Genomic DNA, 14,555 nt, shown 5'->3' with positions numbered 1-14,555 from the left:
TGATGTTTGTAACTGGACTGGAATAGGTGGTGGTGGAGGATGTATAGGACAGGTCTTGCATCTGGGTCTATTACAGCGGTATGAGCCATGAGGCAATGGGTTGGCAGCAGGGGTTGTGTAGGGATGTACGAATATATCGTGTAGGTTTGGTAGATGGCAAAATAACAGTGTGGGAGGGGTGGGTAGGATCAGGGCATGGTGAGGGATAGTTGAAACCTTGGTGGAGAATGTAATTCAATTGCTCCAGTCCTGGGTGGTACTGAGTTACAAGGGGAATGCTTCCCAGTGGCCGGATGGTGGGACTTTGGGAGGTGGTGGGAGACTGGAAAGATAAGGAATGGGAGATATGTTTTTGTACAAGTTTGGGAGGATAATTAGGTCTGTGAAGATTTCAGTGAGGGCTACCTGTGAAATCAGTCATGTGATCTACAAGCTGTGTTGCAACCACTCTGCTGCATTCTATGTGGGCATGACAACCAACAAACTGTCTGTCCGCAAGAATTGCCACTGACAAACAGTGGCCAGTTATTTCATTATCTACACCTAATATCAAGTCTCTATCCTATGAGAGGGATTCCTATTACCACAGAATTAATGGCTAATAAAAATGCAAGAGAGAAAACTACATCTTACAAGGGAATAGCACCATTTATAAACAAAGTTGAGTATGAATTTTGAAGCTTACAGAACTAAAGTAGTTATAAATTTACTTGGACATAGATTGCATATGACTATTAGTTCTTTACCATTCATTCACTTAATGTACTCTGTAGGTAATGTCTAAGTTAGGGGTCTTTAAGGTGTTAAACAATGCAAAACAAATCTTAAAACAGTGAGAAAGATATTGTTAACCAAATATCTAGCAACTAACTATTATTAATCTTGGACTCTGTATATCAACAATAAATGAGGTCAAAATACTCAGTACCTAGTATACTCAAAATATAACTAAAACTATTAAACCATAATCAGCAAAAAAGAGTTGCTTCAAAAAAGAAAATTGTAAATGACCTATTATCTAGTTGTACACATTTTCCTTTGTCTTTATATACTGGGCCAAACAAACCCCAGTAATCGCAAATCAGAGGAATAGGATCTAGAAGGTCAGTTCAATGTACAGAACAGAAATTTAATCAATTTGTGATGCAGAAAACATAATAAGAGTGGAAATCCTTGCTGAAATTGACTTATTTTGTTCATAAAAATATTAGATGCAAACACAATAATAATAATAATAATAATAATAACAATAATAACAATAATAATAATAATTAATAATAATAAATTACAATGTATGGGAATTCCTCAACACATAACAAATAACATCAGCCTGATGGACTCAGATGTACACTGAAAGCTTTGTAAGCATTACCATAGTTTTCATAAACAACAAATGGGCTAATGTTACGAACGTGGCAATATTCAAAATACTTTGAAGTACATTGATTCTTATTTCTCAAATAATATTCTAAAACAAATAGAGCTGTTTTTACCGTGAAAATTGTTTCAGATATAGCTCAGAGAGATCTATAGTATTAGCAGTCTACATATTTCTTTTAATTTTTTAGAAATGTCTGAAGACTCTCAGTTTCCTTTTTAAGAATTTTTGCACCTGATTATAAATTATGTTCTGAGCTTCTGTTAAGATTTATATGGATGAAAGAAATAGACGTACAATATACAAAAAAAAGTTCAGTTGACTATGTTATTTGATCAAGCTTCGTGTTGGGGTCAAGGTATTCTGGAGGTAACTAGATCCCATCAGGCATAAAGCAGTAAATTATAAAGCACTACAAATTCCTCATCCTTTTAAAAACATATATTATTAGCCACTCTTACAAGTTATTATATAGATTCATGGGTGAAGATTCCTATTAAGTGCATGACAAGCATTACTATATGTAATAAACAGGATTCTGTTTTTACACTCTATACGTAATTCCTAAATTTTGCTAAATATCAGTAGGATGGTGTAAATATTAACCTCACAAGAGCACATTTTTAATTCTTATTTATTGGTGATTGGAATACTTTCTGTTCTGACAGCACTTTATTACACAGGTGGTAAATTTGATGGATGAAAACAGTGTTTAGAGAGAAACAGAGCACATAGCAGCTGACAACAGATTATAACAACATATCATAGCAATTGGAAACAAATACAAAAGTAGTAAAGTAGCTGATATTTAGTATAGTCATGAAAGCATTAATATTGTTCAAGTTAGTGGACTTCTTTGTATTTTTATTATATCAAATTTAAAATCAAAATCAATGAACAGTATATAGTAGTATAGTGATGCTTTATTACAAATACAATAAATAGAGTAAGTTTTGAAACAATCTCAAGTCCTTGTTGAGGTACACCTTGACTCCTCCCATATCCCAGATGATTGTCCTTAGTGATGGGGTTCATGGAACATTATGAATAAATAAATTTAGGGAGTTAACTGCATCAAAAAGAAAATTAAATTCAGAAAATGTCATTAAATTCAAATAGGCTTACATGTTGGCTATTACTTACTGTCAACTAGTGCAACTTCCATTACAACTGTTAGAAATACACACAAAACAGATAACAAGATACCTATCTTTGAGAGCCTTAGGTTGCTTCTTCTGGGAGGAAATAGGAAGTGATTTATAGGAGAGTGATAGCAGCACAAAGAAAAGAGAGAAAATATGATAAATTGAGAGAACAGAGGATATGTCTTTTGGGGAGAATAATGTAAGAAGGTGGAAATCAAGCAAACACCAAGGAGGTAGTTAAGTGGTAGTGAGAGGAGGTTAGGCTAGCAGAATCTAAATCCATGACAGTGGAGGGATGGGAGGTTATACTGAAGGATAAGAAGTTCAGGAAAACTAGTGCTACAAGGGAGAATTGAAACTGTCACTGTGCTGTTGCAGACTGTGAGTGTCATGTGTTTTGCTGTGCTGTTCATTAATTAGGTGCGGGACATACTCAAGCTGGGCTGCAGGGAAATGAATTTGTCTATAGAAGTTTGAAAACAATGTAAAATATTCTGTTGTTACCTGCCTAGATGGATAGTCCTTCTTTATATAGAATTTCCTGTATGTTTAACACAGTGCAGAAAACTTATCTAAATTCTTATCCTGTTGCAGCTTTTTATAAACAATGAATTTGTTGATTCGGCCTCTGGAAAAAAGTTTCCTGTTATAAATCCTGCCACAGGACAGAAGATTGCTGAAGTTTCAGAAGGAGATAAGGTAAGTGGTTACATTCCCTTCCATTAGAATTTACATGGCACCTGAGAGTAATGTTCTCATGATGTAGAAGGTAATATCATGCCACATTGTGCTTGAGAAGGAAACAACTAGAGCTGTTTTTTTTGTTCAAAGGAAATGAAAAACACTAAGTAAACTATTTTGGCTTCTGAATTATTCTCTTATTTAAAAACTGTAGAAAAGTAAAAAAATATGAACAAAACATTCTAGGGAGGTTAGACTTTCAGCAGTTCCTCAATGCAGCATTGTTTGTCCAGGAATTCACCTCACTTGAGCTAGATATGGTGAGGATAATTAGTATTATATACTGCTATTAATAAATGTTGTACTTTATAGTCTCCAGTTATCATGCTATCTGGTGGGTGTTTTAACTGATTGTTACTATTTATTCAGCCCAAACATCCTTGGTAACAGAAAACTTGTTTGTGGTATAGTGTATTAAAGCATGGCACATGGGAAACTGCTAGTACTTCAATGCTTGCTTGATAGTGTTGCACTAGAATAGAAATATGGGTACAAAATACGAAATAACCTATAACAATTATTAATATTGGGATCACACAAATTTACTTAGTAATTTTGTTAACAGTTTGATACATGGCACCTAATACAGTGAAATCTAATTAACTTGGCTGTCTATGATATTGTCAAAGTATTATGCAGACACTCATTCAGCTGTCCTAATTCTCTGTAAACAATGACTGCTAAATCAGAATGTAGTCTTCAGATTTGAACTCATAGAAGTGTGCCCTGTAGCATAATTGCAGGAACTGTTCAGAGCTGGCTGCTGTCATCTGACTGCACAATGTCTGCAGCATATTGTCTTCTCTTCCTGTTGGTAGAAGGATCACATTTCTGCTAGTACTAGGTTGAAGCAATGTAGTCCCCAGTTAACAGCACTCACTATGCCACCTGGCAACACCCTCAGTAGATGAGTACGATATACTGCTGGGCGTGGTATGGAAGCAGAAAGTGGTCCTGATTTATGAGTACCATCTGGAGGCTGCTGCTTGGAAATGTGTGACTTTACCTGTGTGTGGCAGCCACATTTTCTTTTTGTTGCATACCTTTGAAGCCAATACACAGTAGTATCGATGAGGACACAAGTTGGTTATTTTAAGATCAATAGAAAATATTTCTACTGACTTAAAAATGTTAGTTTTATGTAGTTGATTGTATTCATTTTTTGGACCAAAGATTCTCTTTAAGTGTACTTTCAATGGTCAAACTGGAATGCTTTCCTAATTAATATGTAATTATTCTGTCATGTATTTTGGTCCTATTCTTAACAGCTAAAACATGATGGTTTGCTGTAGCAACTGTGTGTGTGTGTGTGTGTGTGTGTGTGTGTGTGTGTGTGTGTGTGTGTGTGTGTTTGTGTGTGTGTGTGTGTGTGTGTGTGTGTGCGTGCGTGCGCGTGTGCATGGCTCTAAGTAATGACTGCAACAAAATTCACACAGTGATACATTTGGTTCAGAATGTTGATTTAACTCATGTTACACGGGAGGCACACAGATTAATGCACACACACACACACACACACACACACACACACACACACACACAGCCTTTCTGTAAGCTCCGTCCACATGGTAAACCTGAAATGACAATGTTGGCTCCCTATTACAGGCTGATGTGGACAAGGCAGTAGCTGCAGCCAAGGCTGCCTTCAAAAGAGGGTCTGTGTGGAGAGAAATGGATGCTTCAGCACGAGCAAAGCTAATGAATAAGGCAAGTTCAGAAAAATACAACTAATCTGTTATGAATATTAATATAAAATTTTTGTTATATGTTATCCTAACTTTATCTATTTCCCAAATTAAAAGTTAACTAAAAGACATTTGCAAATTGGACATAGAAAAATAAACAAGCTTTAGCTGCGAAGAACAATATACCAGACTCTTATATACATTAAATTGCTATCAAAGCCCACAAAGAAAGTTAGGTTGGATTAGATTAGATTAGTTTTTCATTCCATTCATTGAGGACATCCTCGTGGATGTGGAACATGTCATGTTATTTATTTATTTTTATTTTTTATGCTGAAATAACAATACTAATAGTATAAATATATACAACACATCATTTGTTTATATTAAAAAATTCGTGAATGGAGTAGAAGGAGTTGGCCACTAGTAAGTCTCTCAGGCTCCTTTTAAACTGATCTTTATTTGTAACTAAATTTTTTATGTTTGCTGGCAGATTATTGAAGATGAGTGTTCCTGACTAGTGGACCCCTTTTTGAACTAAAGTAAGTGCTTTTAAGTCCTTGTGCAGATCAATTTTGTTCCTGGTATTGTATGTATGAACTGAACTGTATGTTGGAAAAAGAGATATGTTGTTTAGGGCAAATTTCATTTAGGAGTAAATATACTGAGAGGGAGTAGTTAGTATACCCAGTTCTTTGAAGAGGTTTCTACAAGACGTCCGTGAGTTTACTCCACAACTAATACGTATTACACACTTTTGGACTCTGAAAACTTTTGTTTGACTTGAAGAGTTACCCCAAAATATTATACCATATGACATTATGGAATGAAAGTAGGCAAAGTATGCAAGCTTTTTCACTTTTATGTCGCCTATGTCTGCTAACACTCGAATTTAAGACTGTCAACCTCTTCTATCTGCTCTACTTCATACTTTATGGATATGCTAGGTGGAAACCTCTAACAGGTTCTGAATTGCATGTAGTGAGTCTTTTCAAAGTTTAATGTCAATGAGTTGGCTTTAAACCATTCATTAATATCCATGAAAATATCATTTGCAGATTTTTCTAGAACTACACTCGACATACTATTTATTGCAATACTTGTGTCATCTGCAAACAAAATGAACTCCGCTTCTGGCAGTGTAACTGATGAGAGATCATTAATGTACACAAGAAAAAGCAATGGCCCTAAGATGGATCCTTGTGGAACACTACATGTAATTTCTTTCCATTCTGATGATGACTTAATTCACTAGTCCCTTGCACTGACACCCTTTATTTCCTGATAGCAGGGTATGACTTGAACCATTTTCCAGCGCTGCCCGTGACACCATAGAATTCTAATTTATTTAAAAGGATGTTGTGGTTTACACAATCGAATGCCTTTGACAAATCACAGAAAATACCTGCTACTTGTAGCTTGTTATTTAATGAATTAAGTACATTTTCACTGTAGGTGTAAATAGCCTTTTCGATATCAGAACCCTTCAGAAATCCAAACTGTGTTCTTGATAATATGTTATTTGTGGTCAGATGGTTGAGATGCTGCCTGTACATTACTTTTTCTAAAATTTTTGAGAATGCTGGCAAAAGTGAAATTGGTCTGTAGTTTGAATACATCTCTTTATCCCCTTTATTGAATAGAGGCTTAACATCTGCATATTTCAGCCAGTCAGGAAATGTCCCAGTTATAATTGATTGGTTACACAAGTAACTTACAATTGTACTAAACTCACAAGAACATGCCTTAATTAACTTTGTTGATATTTCATCGTAACCAGTAGAATGCTTTGTTTTAAAGATTTTATTATGGAAGTTATTTCTTTTGGTGAAGTGAGTGACATATTCATGTACCTGAAGCTAATTGTAAAGGCTAGTTTCAGAGATTCAAGGGCATTATTTACTGATCCTGACAATCCCATTCTATCAGTAATGGATATAAAGTACTTGTTAAAAACAAAGATTCCAAGACTTACCAAGTGGGAAAGCGCCGGTAGATAGGCACAATGAATAAAACACAAACACACACACAGAATTTGAGCTTTCGCAACCGGCGGCTGCTTCGTCAGGAAAGAGGGAAGGAAAAGGAAAGATGAAAGGATGTGGGTTTTAAGGGAGAGGGTAAGGAGTCATTCCAATCCTGGGAGCAGAAAGACTTACCTTCGGGGGAAAAAGGATAGGTATATGCTCGCACACACACACACACACACACACACACACACACACACACACACACACACACACACACACACACACATATCCATCCATACATACACAGACACAAGCAGACATGTTAAATAGATTTGCCACACTATGCCCATCGGTTACTAATGTGTCATCTACCCTTAGTGCTATTAGCTCCTGTTCCTTTCTGGTTCTACCAGTCTTCTCTTTCACTATATCCCATATTGTTTTTATTTTGTTCCCTGACATTGCTATCTTCTTCTTGTAGTGTATTTGTTTAGATGTCTGAATTACTTTTTTTAATATTTTACAGTATTCCTTGTATTTAGCTAATCCATCAGCATTGGAGCTCTTCTTGGTCGACAGATACATTTTCCTTTTTGTCTTACAGGAAATCTTTATTCCTTGTGTGATCCATGGTTTTATTATAGACTTCTGTTTAATTTGAGTAACTTTTAGAGGAAAAGTTTTCAAACATGGTACTGACATTGTTCATGAATGTGTTATATTTTTCATTCATCTCATGTGCACTATAAACATCTTTCCAGTTCATATCTTTGAGCAGTTTTCTAAAACACTCAATTTTTGGTTGATTGAATACTGTCCTGTACTCAGATTTAGTAGTCTTGATAATCTGCTTAGAATTTACATCTAAAACAAGGAGCTGCATGTCATGATCTGACAGTCCATTTATTACAGGTTTTACAATATGATTTTGTTCCTTTGATTTGTCTATAAAAATGTTATCAATGGCTGTCCTTGAGGATTTAGTGAAGATGTAACGAAGCTGATCTTGCTTAAAGTTACACTGTCCAAGAGTTCATTATAAAATTTCTAAGGAGAGATTTTCACCTTTCAAATACCACCAGATTAGTGAAAATCATGCATTGATCATATAAATTTTTGTTATTTTGTTTTGAAATTTGACTTTTTTTGTATAACCATCTACTACTAAAAACATTATAGATTATTTAGACAAACATCTTTTTGGCTTCAAAAATCAACATTTTTTAATCAAGTGTCTGATGCTTTTTAAAGGTTAAAACTGTGATTTTGTCAAGTTATTAAAATTTATTTTTAAATCATAACTGACCAGTTAACAAGAAATATAAAGAAGCAGCCAAACACATGCTCTGTGACAGTCTTGGAAACAGCCCTCCCTATCACCTATCATATCGCTGCCATATATAGGCCCTACCAACAGTTAACAGTATTGGAGCTGAAGACGCAAAATGTATTGCAGTACGCATAGTATGTGTTAGTATTGTAGTGATTTATTTAGGCTTATTATACGCTGTTCTGGCAGAACAATGATGTCATTGGCAAACCTTAATGATATTATCTCTTCTCCCTTTTCGTCAGTTTCATTTATAAATTTCTGCTTCCATTACTGCTTACTGTGTGCTTGCACTGAGTGACAAGAAGAGATGGGCTACTTCACTATCTCACTTCCCCTCAATTAAGGTCTGTGGTGTACTTTCTTTACAGTTTGTAAATTACCTTTAGCTTCCTGTATTTAATTTCTCATAACTTCAGAATTTCAAAGGGTGTATGTCAGTCATCATGGTTAAAAGCTTCTTTCTAAATTTAGTAATGTGATTGTGAGTTCGCCTTATGTGTTCGATCCCACATTTTCCATTTACAATGGTGAGCCATTTCTAAGATCAGAGGAAGGCAAGGGCACAGTACTTTCATTTCAACTGCATCAAATAAAGCATGGTTGAGTTCAAATCTTATTCAAGCAATTGTATTGCTTTTCATTATCAAGTAAATTATTCAGTAGAAAAAATAATAATATTCTCATTTCAGTTGGCTGACTTAATTGAGAGAGATGCACAACAGATAGCAAATTTGTTAACATTGGAGGGAGGCAAACTCTTTTATGGTTCCTTTTATGAAGCAACTTCTTCAGCTACTACTCTTCGATACTATGCGGGTTGGTGTGACAAGATTACTGGGAAAACTATCCCTACCGGTAAGTACAGTAAAGTAGGGAGACATTATAATGAGATACGTCATCATATTTCATAATCAGAACTTACAGCATTCAGAGAAATAAGTAGGTCACTGTTTTAAAAATCAAATTGACCTCTACTGATGCAATTTAAATGCAAGATGATGAAGCTATATTTTACACTACGCCACTAAAATGTTAGGTTTTGATTAAATAACCTCTTGGCTTATTTCAGCTTAACCATTTGTCATTTATGGATCTGAGAAATGTTTTAAATATTTTTTTTTTTTTTTACATTGTCTAAGATACCAGCAGAGCTCAATGAGAAATACCTACCGTCATGCATTTCACATTGGTGTTCAGTGTGTGGATGTGGATGTAGATAGCTGATGAGGATTTGTGACAATGAAATTTTCAAACTGATAAGTAAAATAGGTTCATTCCATAGCTTAAGAAATTGCAAACTGTTTTGTAAATACTGTCAACATTTCATATGCAGGAGGAGAAAAATGGCTCTGCATACTTCATACCTACAGGTAATTCCATATGCTCTAATAAGGAGCATATCACTTAAACAGCTCATAATGAAGAGTTCTCTTTGAGAGTGCAGCTTTATGTTACTTTCTGAATTTTCAGTTAATAACATGCCTATCTTAAAAACTATTCAGTTATTGTCCAATTTAAATCACACTGTTCAATCAGGTTTAATACTGTGTGATATAGATCTCTCTGTTTTTGCAACTTTCTTTTTACAGTCCAGTGCATCTGCAAATATTTGGTAAGCTGTTTCTGTGACTGCCTAAGATATGTATAAGATGCAACATAATCAGTCACTAAATTTAAATTTTTCTGATTTATAATGCATTTCAGAGACTTTGTTCCATCAGCATGACAGTGAGAATACAAACTTATAGTAACAGAATATTAATGATAATAATCAGTGACTTCCCAATTAAATTATCAGTTCTTCCACTGAGTGGGAACATCCCTTTCCTAGAGTATCAATTAGCTTATTTTTCAATATACATGACTCCATATACAGAACCATCTTAGCAACACATATCCATCCGTGTGTGTGTGTGTGTGTGTGTGTGTGTGTGTGTGTGTGTGTGTGTGTGTGTGTGTGCGAGTGTACACCTGTCCTTTTTTTTCCCCTAAGGGAAGTCTTTCCGCTCCCGGGATTGGAACGACTCCTTACCCTCTCCCTTAAAACCCACATCCTTTCGTCTTTCCCTCTCCTTCCTGAAGAAGCAACCATCGGTTGCGAAAGCTAGTAATTCTGTGTGTGTGTTTGTGTGTTTTGTTCATGTGCCTGTCTGCCGGCGCTTTCCCGCTTGGTAAGTCTTGGAATCTTTGTTTTTAATATATTTTTCCCATGTGGAAGTTTCTTTCTATTTTATTTACATCATTATATATATATATATATATATATATATATATATATATATATATATATATATATATATATATATATATATATGTGTGTGTGTGTGTGTGTGTGTGTGTGTGTGTGTGTGTGTGTGTGTAGAGGGAGGGGACTGATGAAAGTTTGAGGTTTCAAATAATAAACAACATTTTCAGCAAACCTGTTTCTGACCATTTTGTTCCGGAGCTTAAGTATACAAGATACACACATCGGAAAAAAAAAGCATCACCCTTGTTCCCAGAACTCCTGAAGATAGATGTTGACTGTGGATATTGTATCACAGACACAGTCCCTTTGACTGTTGAGAGATATCACTAAACCCACCCAAAGATGTATACAACCATGCATGAGCAGCACCTGTTTGACAGAGGGGGCCTGACAGCTGATCAGTTCCAGTCATTCCACCAGGAAGGAGGTACATGGCTCATGTTGTCTGTAGTTCAACGTTGCCTAGATGGTCAATACAATGGTTCGATAGTGTCCTCATCGTTACTTTGTGCCAGGAAAGGCTCTCAATGAGGGAAGTGTCCAGGTGTCTTGGAGTGAACCAAAGTGATGTTGTTCAGACATGGAGGAGCTACAGACACACAGGAACTGTCGATGACATGCCTTGCTCACACTGCTCAAGCACTACTACTGCAGTGGATGACCACTAACTATGGATTATGGATCAGAGGAACCCTGACAGCAACACCTCCATGTTGAATAACGGTGTTCATGCAGCCACTGGATGTTGTGTTATGACTCAAACGTGTACAATAGGCTGCATGATGTGCAACTTCACTCCAAAAGCCCATGGCTAGGTCCATCTTTGCAACCACAACACCATGCAGTGCGGTACAGATGGGCCCAAAAACATGCTGAATGGACCACTCAGGATTGGCATCATGCTCTCTTCATCGATGACTGTTGCATACGCCTTCAAACACACAATCGTCGGAGACATGTTTGGAGGCTACCTGTTCAGGCTGAAAGCCTTACACACACTGTTCATTGACTGCAGAAAGGTGGATGTTCCCTGCTGTTTTCGGGTGGCATTATGTGGGGCTGACCTATGCCACTGATGGCCATGGAAGGCGCTATAATGGCTGTACAATACATGAATGCCATCCTCCAACCGATAGTTAAACCATATCGGCAGCAGATTGGCGAGGCATTCATCTTCATGGATGACAGTTTTCGCCCCCATAGTGCACATCTTGTGAATGACTTCCATGAGGATGATGACATCACTCGACTAGGGACAATCTGGGCCAACAGTGCCTTGATGAACTTGTGAATATTATGCCATGACAAATACAGGCATGCATCAATGCAAGAGGCATGCTACTGGGTATTAGAGGTACTGGTGTGTATAACAGTCTGGACCACCAACTATGAAGGTCTCACAGTATGGTAGTACAACTTGCAATGTGTGGTTTTCATGAGCAATAAAAAGGGCAGAAATGATGTTTATGTTGATCTCTATTCGAATTTTCTGTACAGGTTCTGGAACTCTTGGACCTGCCTTTTTGTGTGCATATATTGCTAGAACTTCCTCAAAAACAATGTCATATCTCACTACTGATTCAAAATATCTCTGGTATCCAATCTTTAAGTGTCCATTCAATGACATTGGATAATATTTGCATTACAAATGTAATGCTGCACAACTTAAGTTCACATGATGCACATTCCAGTTTAAATTCTTATCTGGATTTAGTCCTACATATCTGATGGATTCACTTTCATTATCTTCTTATTTCTGAAGCTTATTTTTATTTCCTGGCATTTTGACTGTTGGATCCTAAATAGTACAAAATGTGCTTTTGAAATGTTGAGGGTCAAACCATATGGCTGGAACTATGTTTTAAGTTATCATGTGTGTTAGTGCATTCAGGGATTTTTTTTTCTGCTTCACAATGTTCAATGAATGAACATGTATTGTTGGCAAGCAGAACTAATGAAGAGTGGATATTGCTGGGCAAATCATGTACTTTCTTGTTAAGAACATTTTACTGCTATTGAAGAAATAATTACTTTTCTCCCTCTATATTTTATGCCTCAAGTAGGACACAACTTGTAATCCTATACTTAACATAGCGTGTAAATTAGCAAAGTGTGGTTTACCTAGTGGAAGGCCATTATCATGTCACAAAAGATTTCTGTTACTTTGCTATTCTTGTATAGCGAAGTACTAATTTTATCAACAAAGTTTAGCATCTACAGTATTCTTCTGTTATGTTAGCAAAATAGATTATTCGAAATAATCTCAAGTGTGATGATAAAATCTAGTCTAACTGCAGCTACTTTCTCAAATCAATAGGAAGAACATTGACTAATGAATCTGTGTGACTGACTATATAGGAAAATGTTAATAAAATCACATAAATTCGTACATATAACATTAAATTTTGTCCTATACATTTTGAAAGATGCTAATAATGCAAGCATAATGTTATTTCTAAATGTCAACCAGATAAGATGAGAAATCTTAACATATGTAAGCTCTGGACAGAATTTTTAGGTGAGGACATTGCTTCATTCCAGATGTTTATTCTTACAATTTATTTAAAAAAAGAAAAAAAAATTGCTCAGTTTTGTATTTTGTAACACATGAAACAAAATCCGATAATATTAGATTCAGATTGTGCAACAGTTGTATCCTCCCATTGTAATTTCTACACATTAGCTCTCAACTTTTCATTTAAAGTAACTTAACAATATACAGCTACACAGCTGAATAATTAACTGAATCTTATTGGGGTTCATAAGATTACATTATGCACAGAGTGTGTGCTTGCTATGGGAAACCAGTCAGTAGCTTACCCTGAAATCTTAATATGTAGCCTCTATAGTACAACTTAAAGGAAATAATTTAAGTAATATATAAGTAAAACCTGCTCTATTACCCTGTGACTACCACTCATTTGAGCCTCCACTCCCCATTTAATAGTCCAACACATAAAATGGAGCAAAACATGTGAAGCCATGCATATTGACTGACAAAAATGTATGCTCAATACACAATTTCTTGTACAGAGTGATGGCACTAAACTGCCTGAATGCATGAATGGACACAGAACAACTATCACTCTTGCAGACACAAATTACCCAGTTGCTGTCAATGTTCTACAGTATAAATCAAGAGACCTGAGTATCTTTTCCACCACATGGGTCAGATGGATCATCTTTCCTGAACATATCCCGACTTCTTTCTACCCTCATGAGCGTAACCTCAGTTAAACAACCTTTCTTTTTCACATTGTCAGAATTTCTTTATTTAGTCAACTGCCTTTTTATCCCCCCACTATCTGCTCCTACACTCTGTCACTCTCTGCTTTTATGATCATCTCACTTTATTTAGTTATATAATCATCTGCACTATAAAATACTTGTAAAAAATATAAACAGTTTTGGAACAGTCTTCTCATTCATAATGTCATGTAGACATTGTATCAGTTGAGCACATAGAGGGCCCCCATTAAATAATTCTTTGTCAGTGTGGCTAATTTCTTTACTCGTTCTATCATACATGAATCTCCAATTACTTGTTTTTTTTTTATACTCATTCCACTGTAAGTCATTCTGTACATATACTTGCAGGTATTTCATGGATGTGACTACTTCCAGTGATTTTCAGCAATTGTGTAATTGCAAAGCTACAGGGTTTTCTGTCTATTTATGCACAATACATTACATTTCATGATTAAAGCTCTTCTGAATGTTGTCCTGCATGATTGTGTATAATAACTTGAATATAAACTATAAAGCCAAAATTTTGATGGTACAATGTCCTTCCTCAGGGCAAGACTGGTTTTGCTGGAGGAGAGGTGCTCTTATTTATTGCAGATAATCACTGTCATTATGTCATATTTGTAGAATTAGAATACAATAGGCTAGTGTGACAGGAGAGGGTAGGAGGGAAGCCATTCTTGGGCTATCTGGCTTGTCTATGATTGGTGATAGCCTGCAAATCAGTACGTGGCTTTTGGCAGACATGTTATCTTCCAGGTGTGAACATAAATGTACTGACAGCTCCTCTATGGGTGTTTAGACTAAGC

At 35.9% G+C, this 14,555-nt stretch overlaps 1 protein-coding gene across 1 annotated transcript in view; it reads left to right on the top strand.

Moving 5' to 3' along the window:
- LOC126281049 (retinal dehydrogenase 2-like) overlaps window positions 1-14,555 on the top strand; it is a 76,112-nt gene that overhangs the window by 23,545 nt on the left and 38,012 nt on the right. Inside the window, exons 2-4 of the mRNA XM_049979812.1 lie at window positions 3,118-3,222; window positions 4,870-4,971; window positions 8,942-9,107. Of these exons, the coding sequence (XP_049835769.1) occupies window positions 3,118-3,222; window positions 4,870-4,971; window positions 8,942-9,107 (373 nt within the window). The remainder of the gene's footprint in view (window positions 1-3,117; window positions 3,223-4,869; window positions 4,972-8,941; window positions 9,108-14,555) is intronic.

This window comes from Schistocerca gregaria, chromosome 1 (genome assembly GCF_023897955.1).
Source record: "Schistocerca gregaria isolate iqSchGreg1 chromosome 1, iqSchGreg1.2, whole genome shotgun sequence".
NCBI lineage: Eukaryota > Metazoa > Arthropoda > Insecta > Orthoptera > Acrididae > Schistocerca > Schistocerca gregaria.
This window is presented reverse-complemented; position numbering and strand designations above follow the sequence as displayed.